General features: G+C 52.0%; 2 protein-coding genes across 2 annotated transcripts; one reads left to right on the forward strand and one right to left on the reverse strand.

The window, feature by feature from the left end:
- Window positions 1-322: 322 nt before the first annotated feature.
- Window positions 323-11,377, reverse strand: LOC102451853 (butyrophilin subfamily 1 member A1-like). Its single transcript, XM_089771704.1, has 9 exons — window positions 10,868-11,377; window positions 10,144-10,249; window positions 8,530-8,877; window positions 6,616-6,900; window positions 5,380-5,484; window positions 3,993-4,013; window positions 3,330-3,350; window positions 2,832-2,858; window positions 323-999 (listed from the first exon to the last, which is right to left on the reverse strand). Exons 2-9 carry the CDS (start codon window positions 10,241-10,243, stop codon window positions 485-487), a joined length of 1,422 nt encoding a protein of 473 aa, XP_089627830.1. The 5' UTR covers window positions 10,244-10,249; window positions 10,868-11,377; the 3' UTR covers window positions 323-484.
- A 1,494-nt stretch (window positions 11,378-12,871) lies between these two features.
- On the forward strand, window positions 12,872-22,223 carry LOC149522040 (uncharacterized). Its single transcript, XM_089771439.1, has 3 exons — window positions 12,872-13,326; window positions 14,872-17,897; window positions 22,115-22,223. Exons 2-3 carry the CDS (start codon window positions 16,237-16,239, stop codon window positions 22,221-22,223), a joined length of 1,770 nt encoding a protein of 589 aa, XP_089627565.1. The 5' UTR covers window positions 12,872-13,326; window positions 14,872-16,236.
- The last annotated feature ends 265 nt before the right edge of the window (window positions 22,224-22,488 follow it).

Below are 22,488 nucleotides of genomic sequence, written 5' to 3' on the forward strand. Positions count from 1 at the left end.
ACACCCACCTCCGCCTGTCCCCAGTGCAGCCCCCACCTCTGCCTGTCCTCAGCCCAAACACCCACCTCCGCCTGGCCCCAGCCCAGCCCCCATCTCTGCCCCCACCTCTGCCTGTCCCCAGCGCAGCCCCCACCTCCGCCTGTCCCCAGCCCAAACACCCACCTCCGCCTGTCCCCAGCCCAGCCCCCACCTCCGCCTGTCCTCAGCCCGGCCCCTACCTCCGCCTGTCCCCAGCCCAAACACCCATCTCCGTCTGTCCCCAGCCCGGCCCCCACCTCCGCCTGACCCCAGCCCAGCCCCCACCTCTGCCTGTCCTCAGCCCGACCCCCACCTCCGCCTGTCCCCAGCCCAGCCCCCAGATCTGCCCCGCAGGGAGGGAGGGAGAGGAGCTTCTGGGGTCACAGAGAGGAGGAGCCGGGGTGGGGTACAGGGGAGTCCTCCAGGGTCACAGAGTCTGGGGGGTGTGAGGGCAGAGGGGCTGTTGTCATGGAGACAGTCGGAGCAGGGTGTCTGTGTCCCACACCCAGATCCAGGGTCGGATTCTCTTCCCGGGGAGGGAGCCCGGCGGGAAAGTGAAGATCGGGGCCTCGGTTCCAGCATCGATAAATGTCACCTGCCCCCGGTCACAGTCCAGACAAACCCGGATCCTGCTGGGGGGGCTCAGGGTCAGGGGGGTCACAGGGTCAGAGAGAGCCTGGAACTCATCCCCCAGCCGCTGCACAGCCCAGATCCCGTCCTGGGGGCTCAGGCTGATCTGTCCCTTCCTGCTCACAGACTCTCTGGCCACCCCCACAGCCCAGAGTCCCCATCCCCCCACCTCCACCTCCCAGTAATGTCTCCCCGAGGTGTAGCCTTCACGGCCCAGCACACAGGGCTCAGAGTCAAATCTCTCCGGGGTGTCGGGCCGTGGCTGCCATGTCTCTGACTCTCTCACACGTTTCCCATCTCCCGACAGGACGAGCCAGGGATTTGCCGTGTCTGGATCCAGAGTCACGTTGGCTGGGGGGAGAATCAGAGCGTGAGGGGCAGAGCTCGGCCCTGGGGGGTCGATGGCGTCAGGGACAGAATCTGCCCCAGCTGGGCAGTGACTCAGGGACTCTCCTGCCTCCAGGGGCGCTCGGCTCTGAGTGGGGAGCAGCCCTGAGGTCTCAGCCCAGCCCAAGGGGCAGCTCGCTCCCCGGCAGGGAGGGGCCGTGGCAGAGCAGAGAGATTTACTGACCCAGTCCCGAGACTTAATATTTCCCCTGTTCCCATCGCTCCCGAGTGGGACTAGGGGGCCTGCAGAGGTGGCTGGTGCGGGGGGGGGGGGGGGGCTGAGAGACCACAGGTCATGTGACAGCCCCCCAAGTGGGACAGCCCCCCTCTATGCCAAGCCCCTACTCTGCCTGCACCTCTCTGCCCTCGCTCCTCCCTCTCCCTGCTCCGCCCCTGCCCTGCCTCTTTCCCCAGCTGAGCCTGCCCCGGGGAACAGCTGTGCTGGGGAGACCAGACCAGCGGGGGGGGGGTGTCTGCCCCCCTCCCATTGCACTGCTCCCAGTGCCCAGAGCAAGTGACCCCCGCTCAGTCCGCTCCCCCAGCCACATCCTCCTCTTCCCCCACCACAGCTGGTTAATGCGGGGGAGCAGCCCCCCACTGATCCCACAGCCCGCCATGCAGTGCCCCCCGTGGCTTCCGGACAGCCCCTCCTCTCCTCTCCACAGCATAGGGGGCATGTGACTCCTCAGGCCCCTTTCCATTCCGCCCTTGCCCTGGACTCTCGGGGCGACCCAGGGGATTTCCCTCACGTCAGTGTTATGAAAAAATAATGAGGCCCCTGCATAGCTGAAGAGACGGACAGATTTATTGGGGCACGAACAGTTGTGGGGAAAACAGAAGCAGGGGTGTGTATGGACAGCAAAAGAAAGACGGTGCTTGGACCCACTTTCTTTTGTTGTCTCTCTCTAAACACACACACACACACACACACACACACACACACACACACACACACCCTTGCTTAAACTCCACTCCAATCCATCTGATGAAGTGGGTGTTACCCACAAAAGCTGACGCCCTAATAAATCTGTTAGCTGAAAGGTGCCCAGGACTCCTCATTGTCTTTGCAGACAGACTAACACAGCTTCCCATCTGAGACTTTTCAGTCACATGGTCCCAACTAGCTCTCCCTGATGCGTCCTTTCTCCCTTGTATTTAAAGTGCTGGAGCCTGGACGGCTCTTGCTGACACCAGACTGATTTATGCTCCATCCTGCCACAGGTCTGAGATCCGAAGATAACGACGTGAGTCGATAGATCCCTAATTAAATGTCTTCGGCTAGTCATCGGGGCAGACAGAGAATTGCGGGATTCTACAAGAGGAGGTATTTAGTGGTGGAGACAGGAGAAAGAGGGTGTCATTGGTAGAAATGAAGGAAAACATGGATGAGAGGGTTAAAACCAGCAGAAATTCGGGATCTGATGGAGAGCAGAGAAACGGGCGATCTCTGTGGACAGAGAGAAGAGAAAACAGGCGCCAGCTGAACACGGATCAGGGGGATTCTGGATTTGAACTCTTGTGTCTGGTCCCTGCTCTCGTTCCTCTCCCTGACTCTAGGGCTGGGATCCTAAGGAGGAATATTCACTCAGCCAAACAGACCCAGGATTGTCTCCAGAGGTAGGGGAGCAATTTGTAACCAGGACATGATAGGCTGTTCCCTGCCTCTTCCTCTTTTGAACCTCAACACCTGAGCTTTTCGCACCAGGAAAACATTCTGTTCTGTTTATTATATTTTTCACCTTTTTACACGGTGACAGAGCAGGATCACCCTTTGATTAAACATTTGTCGTAATTACCTGCATCACGTAGGGCTCTCCTCCATGCTGAAAGTCAACACACAGATGGGGATGAGAATTAAGCAAGACAAACGTAGAATCAATCAGCTTCACTATCAGAAAAGAAAGCACTAGAGCCGTGGTCACCAACCAGTAGATCGCGATCAACCGGTAGATCTCGGAGGCTCTAAGAGTAGCTCTTGAGCCCTCTCTGAACTGCGCGCCTGTGCAGTACATTTACATTAGATTTCCTCATTTGAGGAGCAGCTACTCACTGAGCAACAACACAGGTGAGTAGCTGCGAGGAATGGTGGGAATTTTTTTTTTAAAGTAGCAGTATAAGGATTGGGGATAGCAAGTGATGGAGAGGAGGAGAATAGAGAGGGCGGGGCTTCAAGGAAGGGGCGGGGCGGTAGATCTTGGCTTGGTCTGTCATTTAAAAAGTGATCTTGGGTGTAAAAAGGTTGGAGACCACTGCACTAGAGAAAGAAATAAAACAAACAACAAAAAGGTCCTTACCGAGCTCCGTGCGACATTTACCTAAATAATAAAGAGAAAGAGGCCAGGCTGAAAAATCTCTGGTGTGAAATTAACGACCGCAGGCCCCCAGCTACTGATCACTGAGGCTGATCTCCTGGGCATTGTTTTGCGTCAATACAGCCTAGGACTGGACACAGGATAAGCCACCCCGGTGCAAGTCACTTTTCACACTGGTGCAGCTGTGTGAGGGGTGTGAGCTGTGTCAGCTCGACAAGGAAAGGCAGAAGGAGCCCCAAAGTCTCCCCCTAGCCAGCGCTCCAGCCTGGAGTCCGGCAAAAAGTCTGGAAATTCTAACTCATGAAGTGCCAACATGCCGAGGTTGTGGGCACTGACTGTACATGATGCTGACCCCGATGGCCACATCTTTACATCTCTCCTGAGCTGCACCAGCCCCTCTCTGACAGTCTTTGTATGGAGGCATTTTTGCTGTGAGCATCCAGTGCACAAACCACACTGGCTCCATTTGCTCCCCCCCCCCTAGACACTAGCACAGCGCTGGCTTCCTACCCTATTACTGCAGTGACTAGTTACGCGATTAGCATGGGCAGCCTTGCTTAGGGTTGTCACATTGTCATGATCACATTTGTGTCAAAATCCTCCATAACATAAAACTGGTTCTCCCAGGAGAAGGAGGGAACTTACTGAGGGTGTCGAGATGTTTCCCTACAACAGAAAACAAACACAATTATTTGGAGATTTTCAGTTGATCTCGATTTAAAGAAATCTCTTCATTATAAGTTCTCAAATAACGACCAGGCTGCCCCTCTACCAAGCTGTTGCAGCTCTGCAGTGACTTGCAGGTTGGTTCCCAGAAGACAAAAAAAAATTCAGTCCCAGAATCTGGTTACATTTAAGTGTACTAATGATTAGATTACGAACAGCACATGGACAGACCTTTCTTACAGGAGCTACAGTTCACACCCAGGCTTGGTCCGCAGGGAATGCCAAGGGCAGATGCCATGTAACAATATGGTTTTCCTGTGACCACGTTGGAAGGCCTATAGCCAAAACTGCCTTCTGCCTCCAGAGTGGAGAGCAGGAGCAATTAGCTGTAAGATCTGGAGTCACATACTCACATTCCCTCTACATTGTATTAAAATAATGTCATACCAGGTTGTGAGAAGGGAATTTTCTCCGGATGGCCCTCCCCTCCTCCCCCCGCCACTGTCACCAGATAAATAAACAGATCTCAAGACGGGTAAAGAAAACTTAAGTCGCACCGTTCTGATGGCACGAAACTGCTTCTCAATAGCTGAGGCCGTGCAATCCTCACTCTGCGATGAAGCTTTTCAAAACCCACAACGCAACCTGTCTGTCTGTCTGTCTGCCTCTATCTGTGTGTGTGTCTGCCCCAAGCCTGGACATTCGCTCTCATGTGAGTCTGAATCCCGAAGCACCTCACAGAGCTCCCACAGCAGCAGGACTAAGCCGTCCGTTCATGTTGCAATAATCTGAACACGGTGGAACTGAACATCTGAAACTCCCCAGGGCCGGTATTTCTGTGGAGCTGGGGGGGGGGAGGGGTCCAGCGCCAAGCACATTGAACGTCAGTGGGAGCTGAGACTCAGGCCTGGTCTGCCCTGGGGGTTTGGGTCGGACTGAGCCCCATGAGGTTGATTTTCCACCTGAAACTAAAGGGGCTGAGCCAGGCGGATCAAAAGACAAAGGAGGCAAAGGGACGGTCGGAACAGCCCTGCCAACATGCTGCTTCTGTGAGCAGCCACATGGGACCCTTGGGGGGGCCCAACCAGCTTCCCCAGCCAGTGCCTGGATTCCTCCCACGACACTTGGGCAGCCTTGGGCAGTGGTTGTAGCACAGTGAGGGGGAGGAGGGGCGAATTATCAGCAGGCGAATGAGTCACCAAGAGCCAAGAACTTTTTGTAACTTTAGAGGCCAATCCCCTCCTCCCAGGATGGATTCCAGGGTGCAACGTGAGCTGAGATAACTCTCTCAGGTGTCACATCTAACCTATTTGTGAGGAGAAAATCCCATTCCCGTTACTTTGTGTTTTCCCCCTTTGAGCTTTACCTCTTACTCTGAACAGAAAACAAGCCAGGCAGACGAACGGCAACAAAATCACCAGGGTCACGCTCCAGCCCACCATCCAGGGAGAGGCTCGTGGGAAAAAGGAGTCTGAAACACAAAGCCCCACGAGCTTGGACACAGGCAGCCTTGTAGGAAAATGCTTCACATCAGACTGTGTGTGAAATACACGTGGGAAACATTGTTCCCTGCAATATAAAAACTGGAGGAAAGCAATCGTAAAATCAGTTTCTGCTCATCCACTTTTGATAGAACAGGGTCCTGAATACTATCACCTGCTAGCAGTCTCAGCTCCCTCCCCCACCCGCCCCCCCATCGCCTTCTCTCTCCGTCTCCCTCTCATCACATCACCTATATGAACGTTGCTTGGTGCTTCCCCTGGCAGCGCCTCCTTTTCATTGGCTCACTAATTTGACAAATTCAAACCCTCTGGGCAGAAGGGTCCTGTGGGGTGTCTGTCTCAGACTGAGCGCTTTGGAAAAGTGTCAGTCAGAATGGGCCAACTGTTGCTGAGACAGGGGTAAGGGAGGGTGCGTGAGAAGGGTCATGGCTGGGGCAGGAGGTTGGGGTGCAAGGCACTAACCAAGAGCCGCTCTTTGGGGTGGGTGTGAGAAGCAGGTGGCTCAGCAGAGGCCACACTGCCCTGCACTTGCTTGTGGGCACCACCTCTTGCAGCTCCCATTGGCCAAGATTCCAGGCCAATGGGAGCTGCAGGAGCAGATCCTGCAGGCGAGGGCAGTGCAGGGAAGCAGTTTCCCTTGGCACATGCGGCAACATGGCTTCAGCCCAGTGGAGGGGACTGCAACTGGCAGAGCTACACATGCCCCCTGCACCTCACCAGTCAGGGCGAGATAACACACAGAGGCTTTGGTGGCTGTAGCCCAGGGACCCAGAATAAGGCTGTGTCTAGACTACATGGCTCCCTCGAGGGAGCCATGTAGGTTAGGGTTGTAGGCAAAGGGCACTTTCATGCATTAACATATTTGGATTGCCTGTAAATGTAATGGTAACCCTGAATTTTCTGGGTTTAAAACGCTTTTTTCTGGGATCACTACGGAATCCCTGGGGTACATTTTATCCAACATTGCGCCCTCCACCTTCACTTCATCTGAAATACAGTTGTTGTGAGGGGGTTCGCACACTGGGATTTTGTATGATTTAGCAACCTGATTTTTTCTTCTTGCTGGTAGGACAAAGAGTGGGGTGTTGGCAGTAACTGACCTGATATATAGAAAGTCACTGATTGCCTTTCTGCGTCCATGTGCGTGTTCCTTATAGAACAGGACAAATTCTTGTTTGAGTTTTCCGTTATAACGATAGAATCTTTTATTTCCAAGAAGCCACCTTCCTTTTCGGACTTTGTTTCAGTCGAAGAGGATAAAGGCTGCCCGTTGGAATCTCTCCACAGCACCTGGGCCTGTGGGTACCATCCGGCCGACTGACACACCACTCGGATCCCTCCGTCCTGGTGACCCTCGACAGAGATGCGAGGTGCAGAGCCTAAAGCTGGAATGAATCAGTGTTCAATGAAATGAGCCTACAGCCGAGCGAATAAACATTCACATTTCCAGTCAAATCATTGAATGCACTTTACTGCTGATGTTCACGGAAAGAGGAAACTTGACAATGAAATTGTTACGGCCCAGAGGCGGTGGCTGTACGAAAAGCCCCGAGCGGCCACATCTGAGAAATGCTGCACTAAACAAAGTTTTTTGGTTGCTTTAAATGCACTTGAGTTGAGGAAACATTCTCTCTTCACTGCTGTCCCAGCCCAGCAGAGTCAGTAGCACGCAGGTTACTGGGATGAGGTTTACCTGGAAGGTCGACAAATGCCTTTGATGTCGACCCTCGTGTGTCCAGACTACCGCACTGTGCTGACAAACAGCTGATTGGCTCAGTGCGGCAGCCATTTAAACTTAAATGAAGCGGCGATTATTTATTTTCCTATGCCTGGTAGCCTAATCGACATGCCTCTGGCGACAGGCATGTAGTCTAGACGTACCCTTGGTGCATCTCAACCCAACGACACGGGCCCACACACAGGGAGTGTGTGAAGGGTGCAATTCCCCCCTCCCTCATGCTCCTTAATGGTTCACCATGGGACTGATTGTGGCTGACCTAGGTAAGGCAAGGGCAGCAAATTGCCTCATTTTCCCTCCCCCATGCTCCGGCTGGCCAGGACGGACTGGGGCTGATTCCCCCATTCCTCACCCAAAAACAAGGCCAGAGGTGGGACTGGGACACAGGCGGTGAGAGGGGAAGCCACCAGCCCCTCCAACAGCTCACCCCCTGCCCCACAGAAATTCCTGCGTACCGGCCTGCAACATGAACTAACTGAAAATGTCATAGTGTGACCATATAACGTTAAGGGTGATAACCTAGAAAATTCCCGCCTCTCTTTCTCTCTGGCCCGATGACTATTCTGCTGTTTATGAATATGTAAATAGTCATCGGGCCAGAGAGAGAGGGAGAGCGTGTAGCACGGGGCAGGGCCAGATTATCTATTCGGCACAACAGGCTCAGTGCTTAGGGCTTGCGAAAAAGTTTGGGGCCTACAAAAAAATTAAACCCTGAAAAAATGAATAATTGACTTGAAACTAAGAAAAGAAAACTGCTGAATCCAAATTAATAATTTTCTCTCTTTAGTCAACAAACACCACACAGGTAACCACATACAATGAACTCTTAGGCTTACAGGAGATGGGGCATTTCTCCCTTAGATATTTATATAGAGTCTAATTTAAAGATCTATGATTATGAGCGTACCTAGGGCCTACAAAGACCTTAATCTGGGCCTGGCGCAGTGTTTCGGGTACACCCATGGGAGGTGGGAAAACTCATGCCAGTCCTGCTGTTTCTTTAGCTATTTAATTACTTGGCAGATTGGATAAATAATTAACGATTAATTAGAATGGGAGATAGTCCTTGGGCATCCCACCTCTGGTGCTGTTAACCCCAGGACTACAGAGCCTCCCTTTCTCTCTCTGGCATAAAAAGTAACTAATGTAATGGCTGTTTTGAGGACCCCACGGGCTCCTAAGTTTTGGACTGAGGTGTGGAGTTAGGTGCCTAGCTACTTTTGTGGTCTGGGTACAAGAGCTTTCTAAAAAGAGACGACAGACCCGAGTTACTGACCTGCGACCTTCAGTTCCAGTACAGCTTCTTCCTGAAAGTCACCATCCTGAACAGAGCAGTGGTACTGGCCTTCGTCGGAGGGCCTGACATTGATAATTTCCAAGTCAACATTCCCATCCATGATGCCGTCTTTCAAAAGCTCCGTCCTGCCGTCATACTCGGGCATCTGCTGCCCAAACTCCTCCTCCCCGTGCCGGTACAGGTGCACAAAGGGAGTGAACTGGTGTCGGAACCATCTCACCTCCATGTTCTCCGCGCTCATGTTGGGGGACAGGTAACAGGGTAACACGATGTGCCCCCCCAAAATGGCCATGACAGGGTGGCCAGGCCCAACCACTGTGAACTGGGCTGCAAAATGCACCAGGGCGCAGAAAAGACAAAACAAACAAACAAAAGGGGATTAAATAGACAGTTAATGAGTCAGTCACCCAAGGCTCTAAGGTGCATCTCTCACACTGGCATGTTTCCTTAGCGTTGCTCGGGGCCTTAAAGAGCGACTCAAGTCTGGGGGCTGGAGGTGTCAGGGGGATTCAGGAGTCAGGATTGGTGGAAGTGAGGAGCGGCTCTGGGCAGGGGACTGTGTGTGGGGGTGGGTGGGGAGGGAGGGAGGGCAAAGGGCTGAACCTTCCTCCCTGGAGATTTGTACCAGGGCTGCTGGACTTTCCCCCTCCTGTCCCTTCCAGGGAGCGATGCCAAAGTGCGCAGCTCGTCTGCCCCCTGCTCCCCAGCCAGAGTGAGGGATGCAGCCAACTGGGCACTTTCCTCTCGCTCCCTGACGAAGGGGAACAGCCGGCAAAGTCCCTGTTAAATCTGAATTGGGGGGGGGGGAGCTTCAGTCTCCTCTGCCCCCCCTTTAGGGCACCTGCAGGGTGGAGGCTCAGGGCTGGGACCATCACAGATGGGGCCCCCAGCCAGCCCCTGTCACCAGCCTGGCAATTCCCTCTCTCTCCTGTGCGGCTCTGTGAGGCTCAGTCCCATTCCAGGCACGTCCCATGGTGCTGCCACAGCGGCCCCAGCCCTGCTGCCAGTGCGACCGGAGGGGGCTGGGAGGCGCTGAGGGGAAGGCACTTCGCCCGGCCTGCTTGGGGTGGGACCGTCACTCGTGGTTTGTATTTAAGAGCCTGTCTGTGGTGTTTTCCCCCACGTCACTTCCCGCCCTTCTATGGAAAGTGTCTTTTCCGCACTCAGACTCAGTGCCTGCAAGGGGGGAGTGTGGCTCCCAGAGGCACCCGGGACTTGCACGTGAATTTCCCCAGGTTATGAGGAGAGGCTGGAGCCAGTTCTGTATTGAAGGATGGAGCGGAGCCTCTAGACACTGAAGCCCACCCTGGCTGCTACTGGCGCTCCCAGGCAGAGGGGTCACACTTACACATGGGCTAAGGGAAAGTCGACATTCCCACGGCAGTGTGACTGAGACCTGAAATTCAACCCGTAACCAAGTTTTACCCCGTTCGTAACAAAGATTGTTTGCTCGGACTGGAGTTCACACCCTGAGCCGTTGGTGCTGTTTTTGTTCCAGTTTGTGTCAAATAGTGACTCAGGGAGATTGAATAGATCAAAGCAAATCAATCAATCAATCCTGTAAGAAGCAGAAGCAGCCACAGACATTCCTACCTGATTCCAGCTTGTGCACGTAACACGTGAGGGAGAAAATGATGAAATGAGCTAGACAGGATCTCGCTCTGGAGCTCTCATAGCTGGAAAGAATTTTCATCTCACCCTGAGACGATCCAGAGGACGGGAGAGGAGAGAGAAAACAACAACAACAAAAATGTGTTGAATGTAACAGTCACGGTGATTTCAGACAATACAGACAGTTCTGAGCGGGATATATTTCTGGCCACGCAGAAGAAGGCCTGACATGCAGCTTCAGAGCATTTCCCTGCTTCTGCATAACACAATCACTTTGGATGTTGCATTTCATGGAAATGCAACTGAGTCCCAACTCCCGATGTCCGTGGCTAGGAAAGCGATGGGAACCGCACCGGCGTATAAAGCATTTTCAGTGTCCCTGGGACGTGGGGGTCACAGAAAGAGTAAAACAAGTCTCAGGGGATTATCGAACCTTTGGTTCAATCATCTGATGAAGCCACACGCAGCGTATGTGAGGGGCTAGAACAGGGTTTCCCAGCCTATGGGTCAGGACCCACATATGGGTCGCCGTTACATTTCAAAAGGGTGGCCAAGAACGCCCCAGGTGGCTCTGCCCCTCCCCCCCCCCCCATATTTGAATTCCCCTGGGTCACCAAGTCTTCCTGAATAGTTAACAGGGGTCCCCATCCGGAAAAGGTTGGGAGCCGCTGGCTAGAGGGGGCTTTGTGCAGCAAAATGAACCCACCTGATGGATCCTTCGGAGAACCGGCCCCGTCTGCAGGGTGGGATCAAACTGCCCTGGTTCTGCTGCAGCGACTGACACTCCAAGTCATTATTTCAGTGCGTCCCCGGCACAGCCAGGCCCCTGGCTACAGACCAGCGGCAGAGTTCTCCGATCTCACGGCTTTTCCTCGCCCTTTTCACGCGCCATTTCCATCCCTTCCAAAGGGATTTCTGGGCCTGCCGCCTGCAGCCCGGACGAGAGGGAAAGAGAAAGTGCAGTGGCACAGGCAGGCTGTGCAAAGGGGAAGTTATCTCACTTTAAGAGGCGTCTCTTAAAGACACAGCCACGGCCCTGCTGTGCTAAGGCTCCATGCCAGGCCCGCAGGCTCCGGCCTTCCAGCCCAGGAATAATGGGGAAGATTTTTCTGCCGTCCGTTCTGTGGGGGACAAGTGGCGGCTTTGAGCGTGTCCTGGAGTCCCTGTGGCCGGCAGAGACCTACGTGGCCTGTTCTGCTTCAGATCCAGACCGTGGGGCTGGGGCTGTCAGCCAGCAGGGACCCCAGAGCTTTCAAGGCCAGGCGGCAGGGCCTCCACAGCTCCTAGCCACCGACCCTGGAGCTCCAACCCACAGCGGGCAGGGCGGGGGGGATCCGAGCTCCCAGCTGCTGTGGGCGAAGGTCCGAGGATTGGTAGGGAAGTCCCACAGGCAGCTCCCAGCCACCAGCCTTGGCAGGGACCCCAGAGCCCTCACTCCCCATTTTGTCCATATTTTAGTGAAAGTCACAGAGAAGATCACGGGCTTCGCGGGTTCCGTTCGCTTTTCTCACGGCCCGTGGCCTGTCTGAGACCGTCTCTCAAAATAAGTTGTGACAAAATCTGAGCCTTGCTAAGGAGACCCCTGGATGTGTGAGCAGGGGAGTCGGCCTTGCTGAGCCTGGTAGTAGGATACTGGGTACAGGGGCTTAGCAGGCTCAGACCTTTGCCGGTCAGTGTCTTTCTCCGCACAGACGGGCACAGTGAGGAAGACGTCGCTTGAGAACTTATTAGGGGGTTGTTTAAGAATATTCACTTTGTGTATGTTGGCTTGTGAGCTTCTATTTTGTTTTTTTAGCATTCATAACTTTTTTGAGTTTCAACATTTACTATCATCTGATCCCCCCTTCAAAAAAAAATTCCTGAAATTATGAACATTTAAAATCATGAAAAAAAATATTTCAACACATAATTGTTCACAACTCTGAAAATTGAAATAGATAAAAATGGGAGTAGAGTGCAGTGGAACATGGACAAATGAACACCAATATTGTCCACTGAAGTTTTTCTGTATATACAAATGTTATATACAGGCAGTTCCCGGGTTACATGGATCCGACTTACATCGGATCCCTACTTACAAACAGGGTGAGGCAACCCGCACTAGCTGCTTCCCCCCAGCAGACCAGGAAGACGCGGAGTGGCTTTTCTCAGCAGACACCTCAGCTTGAGAATAAAGGACTGAGGGAAGTGAGGTGTGGGAGAATAAAACTGAACTCTGGAGAAATGTTTGGCTAGAGTTTCCCCTACAATATGTACCCGCTCCAACTCACATACAAATTCAACTTAAGAACAAACCTACGGTCCCTATCTTGTATGTAACCCGGGGACTGCCTGTATATAATATTATGTCAAGCCTATGTATAAAGTTCTGGAGTTCACAAGCCTTACAGCGAGAGGTGAGTTAACCTTCATTAAGAACAAATATGGATTCCTAAAGGGCTATTTAGTCTGTACGTGAAAACCAGCATAAGAAGCATTGGAGGCAAACTGAGGCAGACAAGCGAGCATTAGAAACCAGGCTCACAGTTTTACAGCCCAGCCCCATTAAGTTCTGCAAGAAGCCGACAAGGGACGTGGTGGATTCTCCATTTCTAGAGCTTTTCACAGTAAGGTTGGTGGCATTTCGGGGATACAGGCTTTATCCAAGCACAAGTTATTGGCTTCAATACCAGGGTAAACAGGTGAAATATTACAGAGGCCAACAGCAGCTGGGCTGTCTCTGCCTTAGTTAGTTAGTTAATTTTGGCCATTCAATTTACTTTAGTCCACTGTGCAGCAAGAGGAAGACTCTTCGATACCATCACCAGATTCAGCTCACTTGAGACACCTGGATACCTGAGTCTGCTGGGACAGACACTCCCAGCCCAGCAGGCCTGTTGCTGCTGCTTTAAGAGAAGATTCATCTCCCTACACACGTGGTGACTCCCCCTTTGCAGCTTTTTGCCAAGAAGGAAGCACATTCACCTGTCGGGAACACACAAAGATTCCCTTTCCAAAGTGCAAGGAAAGCTCTGGGGGAAAAGCTGCTGCTATTTCATAGCTAGAACCAGCCCTTTGCAACTTGGAAATTGACATTTTAAGTGACTATTTCAGTTCATTGCCACAAACCACAGGAGGTCTGATCACACCTGAAGAGTGTGAAAGTGTCTCAGAAGGATCCATCAGGTAGGTTATTTTGGCTTCAAAGTGTCTCCTTAGTTCCCCTCCTGTATAGTGCTTTTTGCTTGGAAATATTCTAGCAACAAAGATTGAATAACCCTGTGATCATTTTGTCTTGCTCTTTCTGTAAACAGCACTTCAGCAGAGCATTCAAAGTGATCTACATTCCAGGGCTTTTCAGGTTATGTTCCTAGAAATAGAATTCCAGATCTCTGCAGCATGTTGATTTAGTAATTTGTTTCGTTTACAGCTGTGTTTTATTCAAGAACCCTGGCCTGATCCAATTCTCAGGGATGCCTGAAGGAGATTTATAACAAATTAATTTCTTATATTTAGGATGCAGAAGATTGTATCAAATTCAATCATCATTAGTCTAGTTTTCTGCCTGTTGACATTGGTTTTCTCCCTCTGATAGTTAATCAAACATTATTAAAACAATGTTTTGTCTTTTTTTTCAGATTTCATTGTTTTCTTTTCTCTTTTTCCTTTTTAGCAAGAATGGGGGGGGGAGTTAAAATATTTTCATTTCAATTTTATTAGAAATCTCATTTAGCATAACTTTAGTGAAAAATTGAAACATTTAAATGGTAGGAAAATGAATTTCTAATACTTTTAACATTCATTTTCTAGTGAAAAGGCATTTGTGGTCAAACATTTTGATGAGTTACAATGTTGTCAGGTCACACGTTGCTATTGTGCGCTTTGGTATTTTATTGTAAATCTCACTTTATTTGCTAATTTTCCAAAAACTCCAGCTCTCTTGTTTTAAGAGCAGGTGAGAACCTCAGATGTCATTGAAGACAAAGTAAATGTTTAGCCCTTACATTTGCAGAGAAAAGTTTAGGAATCTGACCTCAGGGCACTGTCAGGGGTCAGAAATCAAAAGGCAAAACATGAAAATCTAAAATCTATTATTAGTATTATAATTGTAAAGCTAATGACTTTTAAGTCAATTTCATATCTGTTTTTTAACCTGAATTATGATTATTTTTATTGATTTTTTTCATCAAAAAGAAACTGAAAAAATCTTAAAGAACATGGTAATCAGAATGATTCAGTTCAACTCACTAATACAAATAAGAAGCAAATTGGTTTTAAATACAAAGCAAGTTTCTAACTTTTCCCCTTAATTATCCAGAACAGTGATAGTAGGTTTTTTTATTTTAATTATAAAAGTATTAATTTTTTACAAAGAATTCCAATTTCCATCCAAACACAGCTTGAGGTAAACTTAAAAAAACCCTCTGGGTAATAATGGAGAATGACATTTCTTAGTCACATAATACAAAATATTAAAATTAAGATTCTGAATAAATGATACAACATGTGTGTATCTTCCTGGTTAGAAAGGATGACCAAATTTAGTGTAAAATCTTCATTCAATTGTAAATCAACCTATTTTAATGATTAACAACCAATGAGAATCCTTGTTTCTTTAGGAAAATAATTAAAAACTCCAGCTATTAAAACTGCTTTATTTAAATCAATGTTTCCTGCTTGCTGGTTTCAGTCATGATTAGAATTGCTGATTTAATTCACCTTGATTTACAGGACAGCTGCCCCGAACCATCCTATGGACGGAATTGAACCTGCGACTCCCTCATCCCTGGCACTGCTCTGCCCAGCCAGCTCCAGTCTCAAATTTGGCTCCACCGAAAGCCACAAAATTCCTTCCAAATCCAGGGGCACCTCACTTCCCTTGGTGCCGGCAGCTGGGCTTTTCAGTGCAGAATCTCCCATTGGCTCCTGTGTCTGCGTCCGGGCAGGTAACGCTGCTGCCTCCCTCCTGAACAAGTCACAGGCTGGGAGGAGAGAGGTCGAGGCCTGGCCTGGCCTGGCCTGAGTGTGGACCCAGCCAAGAGGCCTGCTCAGAGACGGCCACCCAGCTCAGGTCTCTTTTGGACTCCAAGCAAAGGAGAAAGTGCCTGACGTATGGGGCTGGGCAGAGCCTTGCCAGGGATGGGGGGGGAGTCTCGGGTTCAATTCCCCTGCTCTCTGGCCGAGGGGTGACAGAATTTCAACTGGGGTCTTCCACCAATCGGCTGTGTGCTCTGGCCTCTCAGCTGCGGGGCTCTCCTGAGCCGTTCCATCCATAGGACGGTTCGGGGCAGCTGTCCAGGGCTCTGTGCTTTGGGGGCCCCTCAGGGACCAGGGTAGCCTGGGGCGCTACTGGGGCGCTGGCATCAGGGCTCATGCCCACCCAGCCTGCTCCGCTCGGCCATCTCCCAGCCGTCCTCAGCTATGGGTGAGCTGCGCCTGGGTTTTACAGGCATTTCTGGATTCTTGTCAGCCCCTGTGACGTAGTGGGGGAACCTGGCTGGTTTCTATGCTGCTGGCTCTGGGGTAACCCCCACTGCTGCCGTGGGTACCACGACCCAGCAAAACAGGATGAGTCACTATGCAAACCGGTATGGCCAGACACCCCCCATGGAGAGGAACAAAGGAAGGGGGATGCTGCCCTGGCTGGGGGGCAGGGCTGGAAGAGTGTTGGTTAGTTGCTGGCTGGGAGCATGGAGGAGACAGCCTAGGGAAAGGGGCTGGAATTTAGGGGCCCAGTCTCCCCCATCTCAAGGGGGCCTGAGGCATCCTAGCCCAGCTCTGTGACCAGATTACATCTGTGCTGTGCTGTATCCTGGAGAGGCAATAAACCACCCTCAATTCCACCGGCTGGTGCAGTCTGTTTGTGCCATTTCGGGGTGCAGGAGACGGGGGACCCCCAACGCGCCGTCACACTGGTGTCAGGGGTGGGATCCACTGCACCCCGTGGATGGAGCTTCCAGCGGCGAGCGACAAGGCGCCGTAGAAGCAAGAGCCCTGGAGCCAGGCGTGCTGGAGACAGAGCGAAGCGGTTCCTGGGAATCGTGGGGCGCTGCAGCACTAAACTGGTGAGTCTGCACCGAGGGGACCAGCGGGCAGATGGCCTACGCCCGACTCTTGAAGGCAGAACTGGTGGGGCTGTGCAGAGAGAGGGGCTTGCCTGTGCGGAAAGCAACCAAGGCCCAGCTGATTGCCCAGCTGGAAGATAATGACCAGCCACAGGGCCAGGATCTTGTCCCCAGGGGAAGCAGCCAGACCCCCCCTGAGAGTGTGTCAGGCTCAGAGAGGGGGAGGAGCGCTGGAACCCACCGGAGAGATGAGACAGCGTCTCCCGGGAGGCCTGCAAGCCGTAGCCCATCTAGGGCAGGGGCCAGCCCAGCAGAGCTGCGGCGGCTGGAGATCCAGCTGCGGATCAAGGAATTGGAAGTAGAGGACCGAGAGAGGGACCGCCAGGACCGAGAGAGGGAGCGCCAGGACCGAGAGAAGGAGCGACAGCATGAGCTGGCCATGGCAGAGCGGAGAACCGGCGGGGCACCGGCTGCGCCAAGTGCGGATGGGCCCCAGGGTCCCGGGACTGCCAGACGCTTGGAGAGGCTCGTGGTGGCCCAAGTGAAGGACATGGGTGACATAGACGGGTTCCTCAGCTCCTTTGAGAGGGCCTGTGGACTGCAGCGGGTCCCCCCAGCTGACTGGCTGCAGGAGCTCATCCCCGCACTGAACCAGGAGGCGGCCGGAGTGCTCAGTCAGCTGGAGGACCTACAGCCAGGGGATTACAGCCGAGTCAAGGAGGCCCTGCTGCACAAGTTCGGGCTGACCCCCGAGATGTACAGGAAGAAGTTCCGGGGGGTACAGAAAGGGCCACGGGAGACCTATGCGGATCTGGCCTCCCGCCTGGCGCAATACTGCCGCAAGTGGGTGTCTGGAGTCGGAGCCCAGACTGCAGAGGAGCTGCTCAAGCTGGTCATGATGGAGCAGTTCTATGCAGCGTGCCCACCCAAACTGAGGCTGTGGCTCAAGGACCGAAGACCAGAGAACCCCCAGGAGGCCGGGAGGCTGGCGGATGAGTTCACGGAGAGCCGGTCCGGGTGTGAACGGGAGTCCCAGAGAGAAAGGGAACCGCGCAGAGACCGGATCTCGGCTGAGCGACGGAGGGAGTCAACTATGAGGCGAGCCCAAGGAACAGGTCGTCTGTGCCCCAGAGAACCAGCCAGGGCCTGGACAGAGACAGCCCAAAGCCTAACTTGCCATCGCTGTGGGCAAAAAGGCCACAAGAGGGCTCAGTGCACCAGGTCCCAGGACCGGGGACTTTCCAGGGTTAACTGGCTGGGGCGGGAGGAAGGGCAGGCTGCCCCAGAGGCAGGGGCTGGCTGGCAAACCTCAGCTCAGAGAGAGGGGAAGGATGCTCAGTGCACCTCCCCTGGGAGGTCTGACCCTCGGGAGGCGGATTTCTCCGTGTACCGGGTGGGGGCAGGACGGCCCCTGCGGAGCGAGTGCCTCATACCCCTGGAGGTGGATGGTAGGAAGGTGACGGGCTTCTGGGACACGGGGGCGGAGGTGACTCTGGCCCGATCCGACATAGTGGCCCCGGAGCGGATACTACCCCACGCGCAGCTGACCCTGAAGGGCATAGACAGGTCCCCGTTTAAGGTGCCTGTAGCCCGGGTGCATCTGAAATGGGGGGCCAAGGAGGGCCTCAAGGAAGTGGGGGTGCACCCGCACTTGCCCACCGCGGTGCTGATGGGGAATGACCTAGAGGAGTGGCCCCATGAATCCCAGCGGGCTCTAGTCACTACCCGGAGCCAGAGCCAGCGGGGGGCTGACAACGTGGGTCCAGGGAAGGACTCCGGGCAGCGTCCTCAGGGTCCCATCCCAGTGGACACGGGGTCCAGCCAGGCTGGGACTCCGGACCTAGGCAGAGGTGGGGGACAGGTCCCGATCCCTGCCTCAGCAGCTAAATTCCAGGCTGAGGTGCAGGCAGACCCCTCCTTGCAGAGGCTGAGGGACCAGGCTGGCCTCCGTGCAGCTCAGCCCCGGGGGAGAGGTGGCCAGGAGAGATTCCTGTGCTTTTGCGCAAAAGCATCCATGGCCAGTCTAGATGGATTTTGCGGCAGAAAGCGCCGATCGCTATTTTAGCCATCGGGGATTTATTGCACAAAACAGTTCTTCCCTGTCTACACTGGCCCTCTTGCACAAGTATTCTTGCACAAGAGGGCTTTTTCCTGAGCGGGAGCGTGAAAGTATTTGTACAAAATCAGTGCTTCTTGTGCATTGCACAGTCAGGGTATGTCTACACTACCCCGCTAGTTCGAACTAGGAGGGTAATGTAGGCATACCGCACTTGCAAATGAAGTCCGGGATTTGAATTTCCGGGGCTTCATTTGCATAAGCAGGGAGCCGCCATTTTTAAAACCCCGCTGGTTCGAACCCCGTGCAGCCTCGTTCCACGAGAAGTAATGGTAGTTCGGAGTAGGAAGCCTAGTCCGAACTACCTAGTTCGTGCCCCGTGTAGCCGCGCTGCACGAGGTTCGAACCAGCGGGGTTTTAAAAATGGCGGCTCCCCGCTTATGCAAATGAAGCCCCGGAAATTCAAATCCCGGGCTTCATTTGCAAGTGCGGTATGCCTACATTACCCTCCTAGTTCGAACTAGCGGGGTAGTGTAGACATACCCATAATTAACCTCATTAGCACCAGCATTACTACTGAGTGTGAGTTTTTCTTCCTCCTCCTCGCCCTTCTTTTTTTGTTATAAATTGGGAAGTTCTCCCTCTTTCCTCCGCTGTCATCTGAGGAAGTGGGTTGTGCCCACGGCGGCTCGTGATCCTAAATATTTGTGTTAGTCACTAAGGGGCCACGGGACCACGCGTTGGTTTTGTAAAGTTACAGATGAACGCGGTGACCCCTCTGAGACAGGGAACCCAGAAAGCATCTCCAGCCGGGTGGTCCATGAGGCCGTAACACCCCCAAGGAGAACCCCAGAGGATGCTGAGCACAGACCAGCGACCAGATCTGAGTGCGGTTTCTTCCTTACAGCCAAATGTTATCGGGCACACAGAGCCACACGACTTCCATTCGGAGTTTATTTCTCCTTGGTCCATATTAACTCTTTGCATATCCTCTGGGAGGCTACCACCAGTGTCCCCTGAAAAATGAGCACGGGAGAGATTCAGATGCTGCCCAATGGATTAGCAGAGCGCCCAAAGCTCAGTTTTTTCGTTTCTACCGGTGGAGTACATTCCCATGCGCCTCGGTGCACATAAAAAATTTATTCTGCACATGGATGGAAATGATTAGAAGGAACATTGCCCTGAGCAACCCACAATAGCCTTGTGCCCCCCTTAAAACCTCCTTTTGGGTCAGAACCCCCAACGGTTCCTAGATATCAGTAGCTGACCCCGTGAAATATACAAGTTTGAAAATCCCATGTCTGTGAAATTGACTTTGAATGTGATGGAATCTTCATAGAGTTTCAGGCTGATTTTATCTCCTATGTAACATGGGCCACTAAATTTTACCCGGCTACCCTAGTCTTGAGACCAAAAACTAGTGACTAACGCATCATGCATTTCCCCAGAAAAGATCCAGTCTGGTTTTTAAAGCCTCGCTTTGGACGGTAGCGTGCCCTGCCGGCTAATCACGCTGAGTGTTTAAAAACTTGGGCCGTATTTCTCCTTGGGGTTTCTCTGGCTTTAAGCATCTCGTTTGTTGGCTGCTTCTCTTCGCTGCATTAAAAAACCACAACACGTCCTGTGGCTTCCTGAAAAAAGGAGGTTTACAGGGTCCTTTCACAAAAGGGTTTTTTTTCCGAAAGAACCCCCGTCTGGACTGCTTATTTTTTTAAATCTTTTCCGAAAAAGCGTTTGGAAGAGATTACGCAAATGAAGCGTGAGATTTGCAAATCTGCGCTTCATTTGCATTTTTGATTGCCCTCATTTGCATTCCGCTTTCGAAAGAGGAATGTAGGCTAAACCAGTATTTCTCGACCAGTGGTATGAATACCCTTCGGGGTACTCATAAGAACATAAGAACGGCCGTACTGGGTCAGACCAAAGATCCTTCTAGCCCAGTATCCTGTCTGCCGACAGTGGCCAGCACCAGGTGCCCCAGAGAGGGTGGACCGAAGACAATGATCAAGCGATTTGTCTCCTGCCATCCCTCTCCAGCCTCTGACAAACAGAGGAAGGACACCATTCCTACCCTCTGGCTAATAGCCTTTTATGGACCTAACCTCCACGAATTCATCTAGCTCTTTTTTAAATTCTGTTCTAGCCCTAGCCTTCACAGCCTCCTCTGGCGAGGAGTTCCACAGGTTGACTCGAGAGAAGTCTGAGGGGTACGTCAATACCACTGAAATATGGAGAAAACGGAATTTTTGTTTCAAGTTTTACAGCGCTTTATTCATTTTATACTTTTTACACCCAAAAATTGCATCCGGCTACGATTAAGTTGTTTAAACAACTGTGTTGCCACGGTAGAAAAATTTTGTGTGTGGCTGAAAACTGTAGGTACTGGGGGTACTTTTTTTTTTTTTTTTTTTTTTGAAAAAGGGGTACTTTATAAAAAAAAAAGTTGAGGTGTGTAACTTAGGGTGTGTCTAGACTAGAGTGTTTTTTCAAAAAAAGTGGTCTTTTTTTCAAAAACACTGTACCTGCATCCAGACTACTGCCACGATCTGTCGACAGTAAATCGACAGAACGCAGCCGTTCTGCCTACTGCGGTAAGCCTCCTTTTACGAGGAATAACGCCTTTTTCCGAAAGTACTCTTTCGAAAAAAGGCGCTATTGCATGCAAACTGTGCTTTTTCGAAAGAGAGTGTCTAGACGCCCTTTCGAAAAAGCGGCTTGCTTTTTCGACCGTCCTGGTTGTTCTCTAGACACTCTTTTTCGACAGAGGCTTTGTCGAAAGATACTTTCGAAAAAGCCTCTGTCAAAAAAGGCATTAGAGAGTGACAAAAATAGATGGGATCGTGCACGTTCGTCGGTAAATCCCACTTCCTCTGATATTAAAGACGTTTTTCGTCCCGGGTCTCTCCTTCCCAGGAAAGTTACTTATTCCTAAATCAAGTCACCTCTTAATTTATGCTCAGAAGGAAAATTAAACCTCCAATTTGGTGGGGTAAGGTGTTTGCCTGGCCTGGTTAGTAACCTGGCACTGGGCGACAGCGTAAGTTACAGGGAACCCTGAGGCGGGTACGCAAGAAGGCCTTGGGTGTAAACCAAATTAGTTTGACAGGACCAAGACTTTGTTTAAGAGGCGGGAGTGACCATCGGTGGGAAGTGAGCCAGGAACGGAGCAGTAAAGGCGAAGAGAGCAAAGAAACCCTGCTGGGATTTCGGGGAAAGCCAGGAAGTTGTTGAGCCTTGGCAGCCAATTAACCCACAGGCTAACGAGTAGGCGGCAGATAATTAACATCTGGAAATTGGGAACCAGCCAGTGTCATATTGACACATGGAAGTAGGAATAAGGCGGAGAGGAACCAAACCAGCACTGATTAAGAATAAGGTACGGTGGACGGTAGCGGGCGCCCATCTAAAAGTCGCTAACCAGCCCCGGGGATTTTTTCACCCACGGTTGGCTCGGCCTGTCGGCGTCCCCGGCATGGGTTGGCGTCAGTAACGCAAGCACCAGACGCCATTGATGGACCTGACCTCCATGAATCAATCTCGCTCTTTTTTGAAGCCTGTTCACGTCCTGGCCTTTACCACATCCTCTGGCGAGGAGTTCCACAGGTTGGCTGTGCGCTGCGTGAAGAAAAACTGCCTTTGGTTTGTTTTAAACCTGCTGCCTCTTCATTTCATTGGGTGATCCCTCGTTCTTGTGTTACGGGAACAAGTAAATAACTTTTCCTTATTCACTTTCTCCACACCAGTTGTGATTTTATAGACCTCTCTCCTATCCCCCCTTAATCTCCTCTTTTCTATGCTGAAAAGTCCAAGTCTTTTGAATCTCTCTTCATATGGGAGCCGTTCTACTCTACAGGTGGCGAAGCCCGATCCGATCACCTCCCGCTAACCAAACCCAATTCTCCCCGCCCAATCCAGCCGACGTCCAAGGTCGGTTTCCGTTCACTGCCGCCCCGGAAGCCTGACCACTTGGCGCCTGCCATGAGGTGGGTTTGGTTTTTATAGCCCTGTGCCTTGGATCGCGCCCCCGGGGAGGGAAAACGAAAATGTCAACACCGTGGCTTGTTGGGTCGGTTTACGTTCCGATTCCCCGGTCGAAACGCTGCCGTGGGGGGCTGGGAGACTTTTGCAGCTTGTGATGTCTGATTCTGCCAGCCAGTCGTGTTTCCGGGAGGTGAAATTTGCGGGCCCGACAGGAAGGGATTAGGGGAGGGGGGAGAAAGCGAAGCG

Source organism: Pelodiscus sinensis, chromosome 19 (assembly GCF_052426305.1).
Source record: "Pelodiscus sinensis isolate ZL-2025 chromosome 19, ASM5242630v1, whole genome shotgun sequence".
In the NCBI taxonomy this organism is placed as follows: Eukaryota; Metazoa; Chordata; order Testudines; family Trionychidae; genus Pelodiscus; species Pelodiscus sinensis.

What these genes read in the sequence shown, in the direction of transcription:
- LOC102451853 (XM_089771704.1), bottom strand. Translation starts at nt 10,243, where the DNA reads ATGAAAATTCTTTCCAGCTATGAGAGCTCCAGAGCGAGATCCTGTCTA. An exon ending in AGTGACTTTCTATATATCAG is followed by an intron (nt 5,485 to 6,615) that starts GTCAGTTACTGC and finishes TTTGTGTTTCAG; the next exon opens with ACTCCTTTTTCCCACGAGCC. An exon ending in GAGAGCCCTACGTGATGCAG is followed by an intron (nt 1,000 to 2,831) that starts GTAATTACGACA and finishes TTCTCCCCCCAG; the next exon opens with CCAACGTGACTCTGGATCCA.
- LOC149522040 (XM_089771439.1), top strand. Translation starts at nt 16,237, where the DNA reads ATGGCCTACGCCCGACTCTTGAAGGCAGAACTGGTGGGGCTGTGCAGA. An exon ending in GGGAATGACCTAGAGGAGTG is followed by an intron (nt 17,898 to 22,114) that starts GCCCCATGAATC and finishes TCTACTCTACAG; the next exon opens with GTGGCGAAGCCCGATCCGAT.